Below are 15,438 nucleotides of genomic sequence, written 5' to 3'. Positions count from 1 at the left end.
TGTTTCAGTACACGTAAGGTAGCAAAAGAGTACTTTAGGTGGGTATACTTAAACATAAGGAGTAAAACATGAGCAATGCAAGAAAAATTCGTGATTTTCTATATCGCTATAGTTATTATTTTATTTATATGATAACAGAACGTTATTCTTAAAATATTGTATGAAAAGTTGTTTAATTTTTTACATTTATTATACAAAAAAATTATAAAAAAATCAAATACGTCTTTTATTTCGGCAATGTTTTACTATTCATAGATTGAAACTTGAAATAAATCTGATTTATTTATGAAAGTTTATTTCGAAATAATCCAAAAAGTTTGTTATAGTCCGGTTTGAATGACGTACTTCAATTTGTCAATTTGAACACGGGGTTCTAATTGAATATTACTGAATTGCTCAAAAGGGGCGTGGCTAAGTTAAGTGACAGCTATGACTCGCTATTTTGTTATAGCATGTTAAAGCTAATAGGTTGATATGCCCCTTATTAAATATTTTTTCATTATTTTAAGAGCGAAATTTTTTTTTACAGAATTTCTAAATTGATATGACGAGAGAAATGCTATCAATTTTCTTAGAGCGTAAATAATTGTAATTCGACAAAAAATTGAGTTGCAAATTAGAATGGACCTTGATTATTTGAATTCGTCAATAAAATTATTGATTATGAACTTCGTAGCCTCCGGTTGTTCGACCATTGTAGCATGTCCTGCGTTACGAATCAGCACCTCGACGAAGTTACCGCCGCTTTTCTTATACCTAACAATAAAAAACCCATTAATAGCTCAATCAAATGTATTAAGCCCAAATTTTCTAAAAAAAATCGTATGTGTATATTAAACATTAAAAAATAAAAAGGAAATATTATTACGAATCATTATCATTATTGGAAAGCCAGAAAGTTTAACGAATGTACATACATATTATTTTAAGTTTAAATAATTTCTGTTGTAAAAAAAGTCTGTAATTACCACATACCCAATAACAGCGTCATTAATTGTCTTGCGTATTTGACGCCGCGGTGCTCTGTCATACTCTAAGCGACGCGACCAATCTAATAAGGAGTAAGTGTGCTTCGATAAACTGTAGGCAAGGATCACATCCAGTTGACCACTACGATAAGTATAACTTTATCATTAATGTATGTATAGCGAAACAAAAAAAAATAACTACCGTTGTTCAACATTATAGCAGATACATATGAGCCTAGGATTTATATAAACGGGACTTGTTACGCAATTAAATTTTAAGATTATCAATATTTCTGCGACGTGGCAGATATCATAATCACGGGACATTAAGACCCTTCTAAATGAAAAGTTCAATAATAATCGTGACAATAATAATTGAGAATATTGAATTAGAGCACGGCAGAAAGTATCCAGCTTAAAATCTGGAAAAGTCTGTCTGGGGATGTACTTCAACGTTATAGAAAATCACAGCCAAATAATACTGTTCTCAAGTAGTGTTGTGTTCCTGTGGTGAATAAGATGTCCAGAGCTCCTGGAGAGGATTAGGGATGGGGTTGACAACGCGTTTTTTATGTCTTTGGTGTTGCATGCGTCTATAGGCTACGGTAATCCACTTAGGAGGTGGGCCGTAAGCTTGTTTGTCAACCTAGTCGTATAAAAAAAAACTTAAAACACTCGAGATTTTTAATGTAAAAGACGCTATCAATAGCGTAAACAAGTATTTTTGAATATGATATCAAAAATTGACCGCTCCAGCGGGATTCGAACCCGCGTCTCCGACTGACCGTGTCGGCGCTCTAGCCAATTAAGCTATGGAACGATATACCCGCTAGATCGAAATTTTTGATATGATGATTTTTTATATTCGGTTTAAGCAAACCGTGGCGCCGTCTATAGCGAGCTCTTTACAGAAACCCGTAACTATTCAAAGTTTCATATTACAATCATAGATCAAGTAATGAAAATCTTTGACAGGAGACGACACTATGCTATGGTATGGTATGGTATGGTTTACACGGGCTGGTTTCCGCAACTCGACGACTTTGCGCCTATTTTGCGTGTGTGGGAGTGATTCGGTTCACTCTTGCCACCCAAGCTCCTCCAGAAACTTCAGAAGCTTTTTTGACACTATGCTATTAGATATTCAAAAATGTTTAGAATTCCTAATGTGGGGGAAACACAAAAATAAAATCGTAGATATGCGTAAACAAGTAGTTTTTTAACGATATGACGGTTTATTTCCGAAAAGACAAGTTAACAAACAATAAGGCTTAACACTTTATAATGCCTCTTAAACACTCACTTATAGCATAAAACCGCATAATACTCCAACAACTCCTCAAGCCAAGGTTTTGTTGAGTTCATAATATCTGGCAACATTTTCTCATAGACCACTTGATTGTTAAAATTGAAACTCGCATTGCCAACATGGATCAACTCCCTTACTTTGGGATTGGATAGAAATCTTTCGAAATATGGCGCAGAATTATCTGGGTTTTTCTCAATATTATACACGCTGACTCCGCTTTCTTTTTTTATCATTTCTATCGTAGCGTTAAATAGCTGATGATGATAAATGTGTGATGAAAGGTGAATTATTTATAATATAATCTACACTAATATCATAAAGCATTTTTTTTAATTATTGAGCAGTTTTTATTAATTCTATTTAATCTGTGGCAATATAACATTTTGATTACACTTAAAATATTAGGCAAGTATATAATTATGTACTTAGTCAAACTTTATTTCGGTCGTCCCAAGCGGCTGACATAGTTATGATGATATACATGCATATTCTATGTACATATACTATAATTCCTTTGCATTCATTAAAAAGTAATTTTAAGGATTTTTTACGTTACGTCCCTTAAGTCGAAGGACCTGGCTTCATTGGTAGGGCCTCGATATTGCGAGGCAGAGTGCCTTCATTTATTTATTTAGAATTAGTAAATATTCTGTTTTCTTAGTGCAACAGCAAAAGTTCATTAAGTTCATTCGCTAGGGGCTTTTAATTTATATGCTAAAAAATATTTTTTTAAATATTATAAAAAATAAAAATAGCAACGAAATCTTACATTTGCAGCGTTGATCATATCTTTCGTGTCGATCAAATAAACGATATCCTTTTCCATTTGCTGTATCATATGAATCTTCTCATCGCTTATAATCCCTAAAGCTCTGCAAAGATCGCTATAATGCATCATAGATCGCGGATCGATCAAACCGTTACCGATTATTATGCCCTAGAAACAAAATAGACACAACTGCATAAAAAATAACTAATAATTTTAAAAAAATCAGTTGACTTAAAAAAACGAATTAATTTTCAAAAAATAGGTTCTTCTTATTCATTCTAACTGATTAACGGTTCTTTAATTATTTATTTTTTTTTAAAAATCTTACACAATGTAATTCGTGCCTATACTGAGCTCCGCTACTGAAAACATCAAATGCCTAATTTTTTTTAATGAAACTCTAATCTGTTAAGTAATAAGTAGATAAAATTGTATAAGTCAATTTGTATATTAATCTCAACTTTGATTAAATAACTACCTTTAAGTTAATAGGATCGATATTCCTTTGTCGATGAATTTGTATGCCTAATGCTGGAACGTATTTTCCGGCATAGGATTCGCCAGCTATGAATAATGGTGTTTGTCGCAACTCTGGGAACATTTGCAGGAATTGCTGCAAAAACTCGTACATTTGCTTGCCAACCTTAGAAAATATTAAGCATTATTCATATAGAGGAATTATTATTTTTCTAATCGATAATAATTTTTCGTTCAATTATAATCAGTTATAGCATCGAAAATTAATTAGAAATAAAAGTAATAAGCTTGTCGCGAGATAATATCACAAGTAATACTACTATGACATATAATATATGACATAAGTGAGTACTCGTACTTACTGAGTTTGAAAATTTTAAAAATTTAAATCTATCAGATCAAATTAATATTTATTTTCCTTGTTCTAAAAAAGGTCAATCTTAAGGTTAATCTTTATCTATACATCTATACAAATAAATAAAACAGAAGTGTGTGTTTTTAATATTAAAATAACCGCTTTTTACTATTATATATGTGAATGTATACACGGTAAATATACCAAAATACCATTTTTTCAATTCCGACTAATCTCTGAAACGACTGGGTCAATTTTGACGGGACTTTCACTGGCAGATAGCTGATGTAATAAGGAGTAGCTTAGGCTACTTTTATTTTAGAAATTTATTTATTTTATAACACTGCGAACTGAACAATAACATTTTTGTTAAAATTCCACGTCGAAGTCGCGGGCACAGCTAGTATCACATAAATTAAGGTAAGTGATACAAATAAGGCCTACCTAATTTAAAACACTTATATATTGATAAATTATTCGAAACATCTGATAAATAAAAGCAAGGCATTATTCTTTGGTTTATATATTTTAACTAATAAAGAGAACATACTGTAATATTTTATCAAAAATCACTTAAAAAAAGGTAATTCTGGAATCTTAGCCTTAGGCTTTTATAAAACACAGTGATTGAACAAAGCCTATATTCTTAAATTAGAGGAATATTGTCATCAGAGTATTAACTATATAAAAATATATATTTCTGAGCCTTTTTTTTTCCATTGTTTCTATGAAACTGTTTAACAATTTTCTAAGTTATTTTACTAAATACTATGCTTAAAGTGCTAGTCAGACTTGAAGTCGCATATTAACAAGAAATAAAGAATAAATTAAAAAAAAATGTATCCAAAAAAACAAAAATTTGAAAATTTACATATCTTCTTAAAAATATTATTAAATATTAAAAAATAAAATTATTTTGACAGGCCTTAATTAAACAAGGTAACTAAATAAGGCCTTGGAACTTAATAAGTAGCATAATTTGCTTAGGAACATTAATCAGTCTTACTGATAATAAGTAAATACTAGTAGAGGTATAAGTACTAGTAGAAGTAGATATAATTAATTTTCCTGACAACTGGGACATACAAATGCGTCTAGATCACTTTTTGTCAAGCCGACGCAATCCTCGTGGTACCACTGATGACACTCTACGCATTGTCTCATATCTGCAATTCTCTCCTCTTTACATGCAAGACAGTACCATTGTTCTCTATCTTCAGTTAGCTTTGGTTTAATCGAACGTTTCTTGTTTTGTATGTAGGTTTTTTCTGTAGTTTTCCATATAGGTTTCTTTCCTTTCTTTGTGTTATTCGAATCATTCTTTTTTGGTTTTTTATCTGTATTAAATAAATCTTTGGTTACTATCTGTCCTTTATAATTCAAAGCTTTTCTGCGTGGACGGTTCTTAGAAACACTGTAGTCAGGTGTAGGCATAAATTTTTGGAAATCAGTCTTCTTACCTACTTCTAGCAATTTTAGCCAAAGGTTCGTCATCTTCAGTGTCTTCGCCATCAGACTTAGGTAAAGTAACGTTACTGGGATTTACATTTTCGATGTCAAGCTCGGTGTCTGAAGAAGAATAAATTCTTAAGCGTTTCGGTGGAATAAACCTGTTTATAAATGCGTAGATATTGTCTTCTTCAGATGCTGTACTGTCCTGCTCATTTGATGTATCACTATATTCTACTAGTCGATCGGTAATCTGTAAGCCGCTGGGCCCGGGAAGATTTATGAGACTATTTTGGTCATTAATACTTCTTCGAGGTGGTGTACTGTGTTCTATGGGGGAGACAGATGAAAATACTTGAAGGTCAGGTGTGGCGGGAGATAATGGTAAGACGTTTTCGGCATCGATCAGATTTTGCAAATGCTGAATGTTCCCGATCGGTGACGTCTCACGTTCTCTTCTTACATTTGCATTGATGAGTTGTGAAGATACACCGCAGTCGTTTGAATTACTTTCACTAAAACGACGCTCTGTCAAGATGGAAGAAGCGAAAGCGATTTCAGGTATTGCATCAGCGTTTAATGGATAAAGTCCAGTAGCTTTGAATCCACTCGTTTTATTTGCATAGGTCATGGTCTTTGACCAGACCTTAGATAAAATTACGTTAAATCGTGCTTTAGTGATCTGTTTGGCACGTGTTTGGTACATATATTGCAGAACTTCTTGATCCCAATATGATTCAAAAGGTTTGTAACAAGTTTTGTCAAGAGGCTGCAATTCATGCGTCGTATTGGATGGTAAACAATAAAGCACTATGTCATGTTTTTCAGCTGTTTCGGCAATACGAAAATCCAAATGACATTTGGCCCCGTCAAATATGAGGAGGCATTTTCCAGGGGTTTTATACTTTGCTAAATGATTAATAAAAACAGTAAACAATTCTGTTGTCATACTCCCTTTTGGTGCCATGTGGACAATTGATCCCGCAGGCAAATTATCGTCATACTCCGGCTTCTTCCTTTTTCCTTTAAAAAGAATCATGGGTGGTATCGGATTACCTATTGCATTAACACATCCAACTACAGTGACGTTCTCACCATGCTCAGAGCCTAGCATGTGCACCCTTTTAATACCCTTCTGAGCAATCACTGTTTGTTGGTGATGTAATGTAAGCCGACAGCCCTTCTCGTCCATATTATAAATTTTTTCAGGATGGTAATGAAGATCTAATTTATCATAAAGCTTACGAACTTTATTGAAATGATGAGCGACAATAGTTTTATTTAATTTCTGGGCTCGAGCTGGGTTTAGGAATTGTGCTTTTCGTTTTGCTAAGTTTGGGTTTCGTTTTAAAAATAATCTCAACCAGCCTTTTCCGGCAAGTCCTGTTTCTTTATTGAAATTATTGGGAATGTTATATTTTTCACAAAAAGCAAATGCTTGAATCCGAATCATTTTTGGTGTAAGCGGTATTCCTATTTCAGCAAACTTTATTATACGGCTGACGAAATCTTTTTCTTGCTCTTTCGTAAATATAGCGTTTCTGCCTAAGCTCTTATGTAAAATACCACTTTTTATATGATTTCTAATAGTTCTTCTCGGAACGCCATATTGTGCCGAAGCTTTATAAGTTGACAATCGCCCACAGAACACATCATTAACTGCCGCTCTCAAACTTTCTTCGGACCACGTAGCCCGTTTTCGTTTTGGAGGAGACATACTAAAATAATCAATCTGTAAATAAACATAATAAAGTTAAAATTCAACAGAATCCCTATTAAGGCCTGGGGTTAGTAATAAGGCCTATATTAAAAGTAGGCTTTATTTAGTACATTATACTTCATAAATGTTATAAGCAGTATTTAATTCGTATATTCTAAAAATTACAATTTAAAGTCATAGTTACGTTTTTAATGATATATATTTTGATCCGTATTCATAACTTCAAAAAAAGCTTTATACAACAACGTGTTAAAATTCGATGGAAATTACCAGAAATTAATAACGCGCAATTATAAAGTCAGTCCGTCACAAACGACCGGCCACTACTGTCGCTGTGAGCGCAAGCGAGCCTCTCGCGCACTTTGTGCCAAGTAGTGGGGCTGTTGTCTATGCGTGTGTGAAGTATTTTTAATGTAAATATATTGTTAGAATCTTTCCCACGACCCGGCTCCTCTACTCAGTGACGTCGTGCGACGGAGCGCGGAGGGCGGGGCAATAACGCCGCGTGCGCCATGTTGCATCATGCGGTAGCATCGCTCTCTTTGCTTCGAGCTCGCGGCAGCGACGGACGTACTCTCTAGTGCTAATAGGACGCGTACTTGTACTTATGCTGATAAACATTTAGTTGATGTAAATGAATAAATCTTGTAAAGTTACTCCGTGTGTTATTCTTTTTTTTAAAATAAAATTCTCTTTCACTTCTGATTTCTAAGATCAGAAGTGGGATAGATACACGCGCGTTTCGACCGTTCGCCATTGTTATAAATCAACAATAGTGATTGTGTAACATTTCTTTTCTTCTTTCATACGAAAAAAATAACCTCGTGTTGCTCGTTATATGTGTCTCGAGTGTGGTATTTTGTTTAAAATCAACAATAGTGATTGCGTAATATTTTTTGTTTTATTTAAAAAAAAAAGCTTTGTGTTGTTCGTTACGTTATTTGTGTCAAGTGTGGTATTCAGCTATTTAGTTAGAAATAGACTTGCGCAAAACAGTGCTTCAAAATGTAATGTAATATTACATTACATTTCGTACTGAGTAATATGGCATCACACCATCACACCGAACATTACCCGAAATGTGTACTGTTCGGCGTGAGATATTTCTTATGAAATGCTATATATCACGTAATTGTCATCACACCAAACATTCCATGAGATTTTGTACTTATAGTATGTTTAAGTGTACGGTGTTCGGTGTATTACATAGCAGACCAAACATCACTTTAGCATAAAAATGGTAAATGAGAGGTGGAAACTGGCTAAAAATTCATAATATTTGTTTTGTTTTTTTTTTTTTTGTTTGGTTTTCTAAAAGTTTATTCTAAAATTAGCTTTGATTTGTAAAAAAAGGCGAACTACGCGAGTGAAACCGCGGGACGCAACTAGTTTATAATATAAGTTAGAAATAAACTAATGACCATGAATACTGGCGTATTTAAAAATCAACTTTATATACATACAATGATTACTTTTTTTATGTCAATACTTCATTTATAATTTTATTTTCACAAGCAACATAAACAAACAAAACATTTTAATAAATGCAAAAGCAGAAATTTGAACTCGAATTTTAGCGGTAGTCAAGTGCGTAACGCATTATTAAAAAGTATTACGTACAGTGTTGTGCTATAATATGCCTTAGCATTCTTAAATACGATTCATATTTCACTTAAAAAAATGACGGAAACTCGCCACGGCTCAGTAGCTCGCTCTTACTCATACTAACGAAAATAATGTAGAGCTAGAGAGTGAGGTTATGACTGGTTGCAAAAGTGCGCCGCGCATCACCGTGTCTCACTCAGTAAGTGAAGTTAGACAGAGCAAATAGATAAGAAATCCAACATTCCGACCGAACAGAGCGCGTAATGTCAAGTGTGATGTGTAATACTTCATTTCGTCGCGTAATGTGTGATGCCATATTTCATGTTCGAGTAATATCACGCGTAATGTATCAATTGCATTACTTACACATGTCTAGTTAGAAATGTCTGATCGTGAGTCTGGGTCTACGGGTTGACACACTCCGTCTGAAGAACGATATAAAAAGCAGAATTCTTGTAGACGTCGTGGTAATTCACGCAGTAATAATTACGACCGTTTGGATATACAAACTCGTTCCTGTCACAATTGTAGTAAATCTCCCTATGAAAGTACGAGGGATAGGCGCCGCGATAGTTCGTATGGCCGTCGCGATAGTGTACGACGTGATGATCCTTTTAATCGAATACTCGAGTGGTTAAATGCACTAGAGAGTAGGTTGCCTACTACGGCGCCATTGACGTCAAGTACGATACCGCATCCCAGCGCCGGGCGTGCATCCCAATTTTCGTACCAGGAACCAACTAGGTCTCTGTTGCCGATGCGGAGTCTCACGCGACAGGTCAAGCGTCCGAGGCGCTTCGCGATGACAGCGCAGGGACAGCGGACAGGATTGTTGACGCGTTTTTCATTCAAGTAAGATCTAAGCATTACTATATATCGAACTTCGACGCCAGTGTTCATGATTCTGACCTGTGGTGCGCAGAACTAGATCGCGCTCGGAAATTGAATAACTGGGACTATCGAGAATGTCTGGGACACATAGGCGGTTGCTTACGTGTGATGCTAAATGCTAATGCATGACTGGATGGCTGGACTGCATGTATACGAATTTTTTAAACTGAATTTCGATTGTTGTGGCCATGTGAGGTGAATTAAAAACTGCTTCAGTGATCGGAGGCATTTCTGATCTTCAGATTAAAGCCGTGTCAACGAACGCTAGGTTACAGATAATAACATGGTCGAATTTCTGTCCGTATGTGTAAAACCTAAGAACGCGCCTTCAGCGAATAATCCTGTTCGTTCGTCAAGCGATAGTAGTACGTTAAATCCACGTAAACGTGATGCTATTAGGTACGATTGATTGTCATGCTACAGACGTGGAAAAATACGTGTAACGCCGGAACGATTTCCGAATCGGTGGTAGCTTTACTTTTAAAAATAATAATCACTTTAAAATTTTAATTAATGACGATTCTATAGTGCTTTTGAAGGTTATTTGAATAAAGTTTTTTGATAGACAGTGATTTGGTAACTAATCCGAGTTCTAATATCAATCATTAGGAATGTTTTTTTTTAATCAACTGAGATAGTATTGAACGTAACATAAGTCAAGGTCAGGTATGACCGAGCGAACAAAAGGCGAAGCTTTTGTTGATATTTCTCTTGAGTTAATTCTTTCGTAATAAAAGCATTGCACTCATTTTGAAAAGAAACATTAACTCAGACGCGTTATATCTTAATCTGACAAAACTGTAACTGATGTTTTTATTTAAAAATGTGAGTTCTCTGGTTGGTTACTCCCATACGAATTATAGTACACATCAACACTTGTTTTAGAGTCCAGAATTTTGAAAATAAGTTTTATGTTGTGCATCACATTGCAATACGTAATATCTGATATTGGACGAAAAAAAGTTGAGCGTTACTGCTGGATAATATAAAACAGTGCTACATACTGTTACCAACGACATAAGATGTGGTTTGAAGCTTAGCCTAAACATGACTACGTATGATTAGATGTTTGTTGCCTATTTTTTTAAATGTTACAGCTGTGACCACTAGCGACCAACTTCACGTGTAACATGGCGTGGCCAGAGGTGCGAAGAGTATGTGCTGCCTGCCTGAGCTACGTTGAGTACTGCTGCGCGTGACATACTCAGCTGAGCGTTCCATCCTGCGACCTGAGCTGCGTCGGGTGTGCGCAACGCGTGACATACTCAGCTGAGCGTCGCACCGTACAGCCTGCTGATGAGCGGCGAATTGCTTGGCCTGTGCTGCAGTGCTGGGCCTGTGCTGCAGTGCTGGGCCTGTGCTGCAGTGCTGGGCCTGTGCTGCAGTGCTGGGCAGAGAAGAGTGAGCTGCGTGTGACGCTTCGCAGAGGGATTAATATTGTTGTCCCGACATTGTGGCTGTAGTTTGCCCCGACATTGTGGCAATTGTTCGCCCCGACATTGTGGCGTTTGTAAGCCCCGACATTGTGGCTGTAGTTTGCCCCGACATTGTGGCAATTGTTCGCCCCGACATTGTGGCGTTTGTTAGCCCCGACATTGTGGCTGTAGTTTGCCCCGACATTGTGGCAATTATTCACCCCGACATTGTGGTGTTTGTTAGCCCCGACATTGTGGCTATAGTTTGTGAATACGAGTTGTAGCTACCTATTTTAATCTGATCGCTTGAAATGAACACTTGTGATTATTTTACAATGGGTGGTTGTCAACGACAACAAAGTATGAAACAACAACCAAAAGATTTCTTTTGCTTTAGATGACGGTGATTTGAAGAGCAGAGCCAAGCCGAGGGGAATTAAGCTGACGAGGACGTTCAGCTGTCAGGAGAGGCCGTGTTAGAATCTTTCCCACGACCCGGCTCCTCTACTCAGTGACGTCGTGCGACGGAGCGCGGAGGGCGGGGCAATAACGCCGCGTGCGCCATGTTGCATCATGCGGTAGCATCGCTCTCTTTGCTTCGAGCTCGCGGCAGCGACGGACGTACTCTCTAGTGCTAATAGGACGCGTACTTGTACTTATGCTGATAAACATTTAGTTGATGTAAATGAATAAATCTTGTAAAGTTACTCCGTGTGTTATTCTTTTTTTTAAAATAAAATTCTCTTTCACTTCTGATTTCTAAGAATATTTTAACTGACTTTTCCGCACTACAGGCCTTATTTGAGCATAGGCCTTATTTGTATCACTTACCTTATGTAAAGACGTTTATGTTGATAGGAAAAGTTTTAAAGGAAAAGATTATTTTATTATTTTTTGCGCATTTAAAATAAAGTTTGTTTTTCGAGAACATTTTTACGCTTAATTTATTTTTGAAATTTTAGCTATCGCTGGACGGCTTCCCAGTGTAGTTTTCTCAGCAAACTCTTTCATTTAATATTTATCTTTAGAAGTCTACCATACTGAATTTAGCGTAACGTCATATTTTTTAGACCTTTCATTTGATACCAATGTTATAGGAGAGTTCCACCATGTTGGATTTAGAATGATGTCACATAGCTGATAATCTATTGTCATCGTAAGTAAACGCTTCAGCCTGTAATATCCCACTTCTGGGCATAGGTCTCTTCCCCGTGTAGGAGAAGGATCAGAGCTTAATCCACCACGCTGCTCTAATGCGCGTTGCCGGATATATTCCCCACTATGAATAACGATCGCTATCAGGTGTACATGATAACAACCGGGACTGACGACTTAACGTGCTCTCCGAGGCACGGTGGGGAGACCCACAAGGACTGCACAAACACAAAAGTAAACGTGTATATAAAATTTTAGGTCAAGTACTTGAAGATACATGCTTTAAAATTAAGTTGCAAGATTCCACTCTAACAAACATACATACCTACTTACATATATACATACATTGAAAGTTAAATAAAAGCTTTTAAAATACTCACATCATCCTCATTATTAGTATAACCACGATCATCATCAGTAAAACTGAATCCTGCCCCCACTGGGTTGTCCAAGAACAGTAACGAATAATCTTTTGCCCATGTTACGTTTCTAGGTGTGACTGAAAATTATTTACATATTTAATAATATCAAAAACATGACTCACAGTTAGTCACTTAGTAAATTCATCATCTTTAGTAACATTTTAAATTATAAAATTTAAGCTAGGTACTTTCGAAACTAAATTGACGGCCAACTGTTCTCTTCAATAAATTATAGAGATAGTATTATCTACACAGTTATTTTCCATTCTAAAACTATTGAGATTGGTATAAGGACAGCTATGATTTCACCTACCTCTACCGTCTACGATCTGAAACGGCCCAATAAGATCGAATAAACCTTTCATTGAAGAGAACCCTGGACCACCTTGAAGCCAAATAATCCAAGGAACAGATTCGGTTGGCAGGCTAGCTTTTGGGAAGAACCAGAAGAAAAGGTTGGAATTATGTTGTGGCTTGACCGTAATAAAGCCTGCGTAGCTCTTAACTCCAAGGAAATATGCATCATTTACTATAGAAAGCTCACGGGCTCTTTCTGCGTATCCATGCTTTATTAAACGTGTTAATATTTTACAATTCTGGCAATTTGGTTCAACGATGAAGACGCTGAAATATAAATTTATATTATAACAAATTAAATTAAATGACGCCTATTAGGTGTATATAATCGTTGTTTGCTGATTAAGAAGCAGTTGGTTCGACAAAGTTTTTTTTGAGTTCTGTATTTAGAACCGTAGAATTTCAAAGTCGTAAGTCGTTTAGTTATTAGAGATCTTAGTCATAGATAATATATACGGTAATAATACATAATAAAATACTGTTTTTACTTCAAAATCTTTGATTCAAACATTATTTTAGGTAGATATGTACGTACTACAAATTGGTACGCGTGTGAAAATAAACTAGTTAGGATTTTTTTTTTGTTTTGTAGACTGTAGAGGCCTGTTCTGTATGAAGGGAAATAGAGTTTTTGCTAATTTGCTTAGTAACTTCCAGCATCAATAATTTTATTATGACGTTTTTACGTGGGTAAATAGATTCATTTCTTGAATTGATTAATTAAGCAAGCCCACAAAAAAAGTTTTCTGTATCTTTGACTACACTCGTCTAGAGTAGATACTTTTGGTACGGTGAATCCGAATTTTGGTCTGTTTGGTTCCTACACCTCCTAATCAGTGGCGTAGCATACCTTGGGGCCCTGTATCAAAATTAGTTGGGGGACCCAAATGAAGGGTAAAGATTTATCACAAAAGTAACAAAATGCTTGCATTAAATTAAAATAAATATTTATTGATTAAAACTGATTACTTCCTCCTAGAATAGACAATAAAGTCTTCCTAAGTATTAATAATGACAAGTTCCTGTTCCATCGAAGTCTTTAGGTATTTTTTAATCAGTTTTATTTTTGAAAAACTTCTTCAGCTGTTGCGGTTGTAACGGAAAGGGTCAAGAATAGAAAGCAAGCTTTACTACCTCCGGAAAACTGGATGCAAGGCTATTGAATTTTTTCAGCCATATAATTCCATGAGTTTCTTAATGGAATGAATTTTTTGAATTTCGGATTTTAGGCTAATTTAAAAAGCTTGTAGTTCCAAGCTGGAGTGTTATCACGTTTGAGCTGCAGCAACAGATGCGAGGGATCCTTCGCTTCAGCCTGTAAGGTTAATAATAGATGCGGGAGATTTACAGGCGCATAACCTGAAGAAGATATTCAACGCTGCCTCTTGGTCTTAAAGAAAGCAAATCACTAGCGCAAAGTTCAAACACTTTAGCAAAATTTGCGAAAGACTTTTGGGCTTTCCAAATGGAACCCTTGCAGTTCGGTTTCTCGCCAAAGCTGTCGAAGGTATCTTTCAGTCTTCACTTCCATCATTGCGCGAACCCATGGCTCTCTGGCACATTCTGCGAAAGAAAAAGCGAAAATTCTTTCCACTCTTTTTGCGTTGAATTCAACTCTTAACGATGAGGAGAAAGCACCATCGAGCATTTCACGGTGCGAGTACGCGATGCGTAATATGCGCTTTGAGCAAAGTACCGTTCGTCGTGTTCTGCATTTCCTCGACGTCAAGATGTCCAGTGATCCTGATGGTATCCATACCACTTGGATGCATGGTTTGCAACCAATGTGCGAGCTTTGCGCGCATTCTTTCCGCGTACATGCAAACTGTGGAATGACCTTCTTTATGAGGTCGAGTGTAGACATCATTTCTCTAAAGGCCATGGGCGACGGTAGCCATTCAACATCAGATAGCTTCGTCTGCTCGTTTTCCCGCATTGTTATAAAAAAAGATTAATTAATTGTACATAATGATTAACTGAATTCCGCAATAAGCGATGCAGGATGTTATCAACTTTAGGCGCACGCTTAACTCAGAAAAAGGGGGATTGCTATTTTGATTTTCATTTCTGAACTGAAAACTCTATAGGCACGTATGACAGTTTTTTTAATGTTTTTTCCCAGAAAGTACGAGATTAAGTGACATCGTAAATAAAATTTTACTAATTTTTGCTTACGCAAGCTAGGGGGCCCCATATCATTAATACGGCTGATACGGCGGTACATACGCACCTGCTCCTAATTATGAGTGAATTAAAAAAAAACACCAAAATTGGCTAAAAGACGCAAAAATTCATTTATACAAATGAACTAATCGGGGAACAAGAGTACCCCTCATTTCAAATTAGCTAATTTTTGTTTCACGATAGATACCTAGGTACTAAATCGGCACTAAATGGGAAACCATATTCGCTTAGCGTCCTTGATTTTAGTTAATATTAAAAATAATATCTTAAAACACTGAAATTCTCAAAAACTATAAAAGTTGCAGTTAAAGTATTAGTTAAAGGTATACCTGCATACATAAAAAGTATTAGGTACAACCGTA

The 15,438-nt window shown here is 36.0% G+C and overlaps 1 protein-coding gene across 1 annotated transcript; it reads right to left on the bottom strand.

Annotated features, from left to right (window-relative positions):
* Positions 1 to 76: 76 nt before the first annotated feature.
* LOC123668074 (probable serine carboxypeptidase CPVL) lies at positions 77 to 14,828 on the bottom strand. The gene is made up of 8 exons (XM_045601871.1): positions 14,719 to 14,828; positions 12,849 to 13,159; positions 12,494 to 12,612; positions 3,525 to 3,689; positions 3,047 to 3,214; positions 2,272 to 2,531; positions 976 to 1,110; positions 77 to 756 (listed from the first exon to the last, which is right to left on the bottom strand). The coding sequence occupies exons 1-8, from the start codon at positions 14,826 to 14,828 to the stop codon at positions 633 to 635; spliced, it is 1,392 nt and encodes a 463-aa protein (XP_045457827.1). The 3' UTR covers positions 77 to 632.
* Between the last annotated feature and the right edge of the window lie 610 nt (positions 14,829 to 15,438).

This window comes from Melitaea cinxia, chromosome 3 (genome assembly GCF_905220565.1).
Source record: "Melitaea cinxia chromosome 3, ilMelCinx1.1, whole genome shotgun sequence".
Taxonomy (NCBI): Eukaryota; Metazoa; Arthropoda; class Insecta; order Lepidoptera; family Nymphalidae; genus Melitaea; species Melitaea cinxia.
The sequence above is the reverse complement of the archived record's forward strand: the minus strand, read 5'-3'. Positions and strand labels throughout refer to the sequence as shown.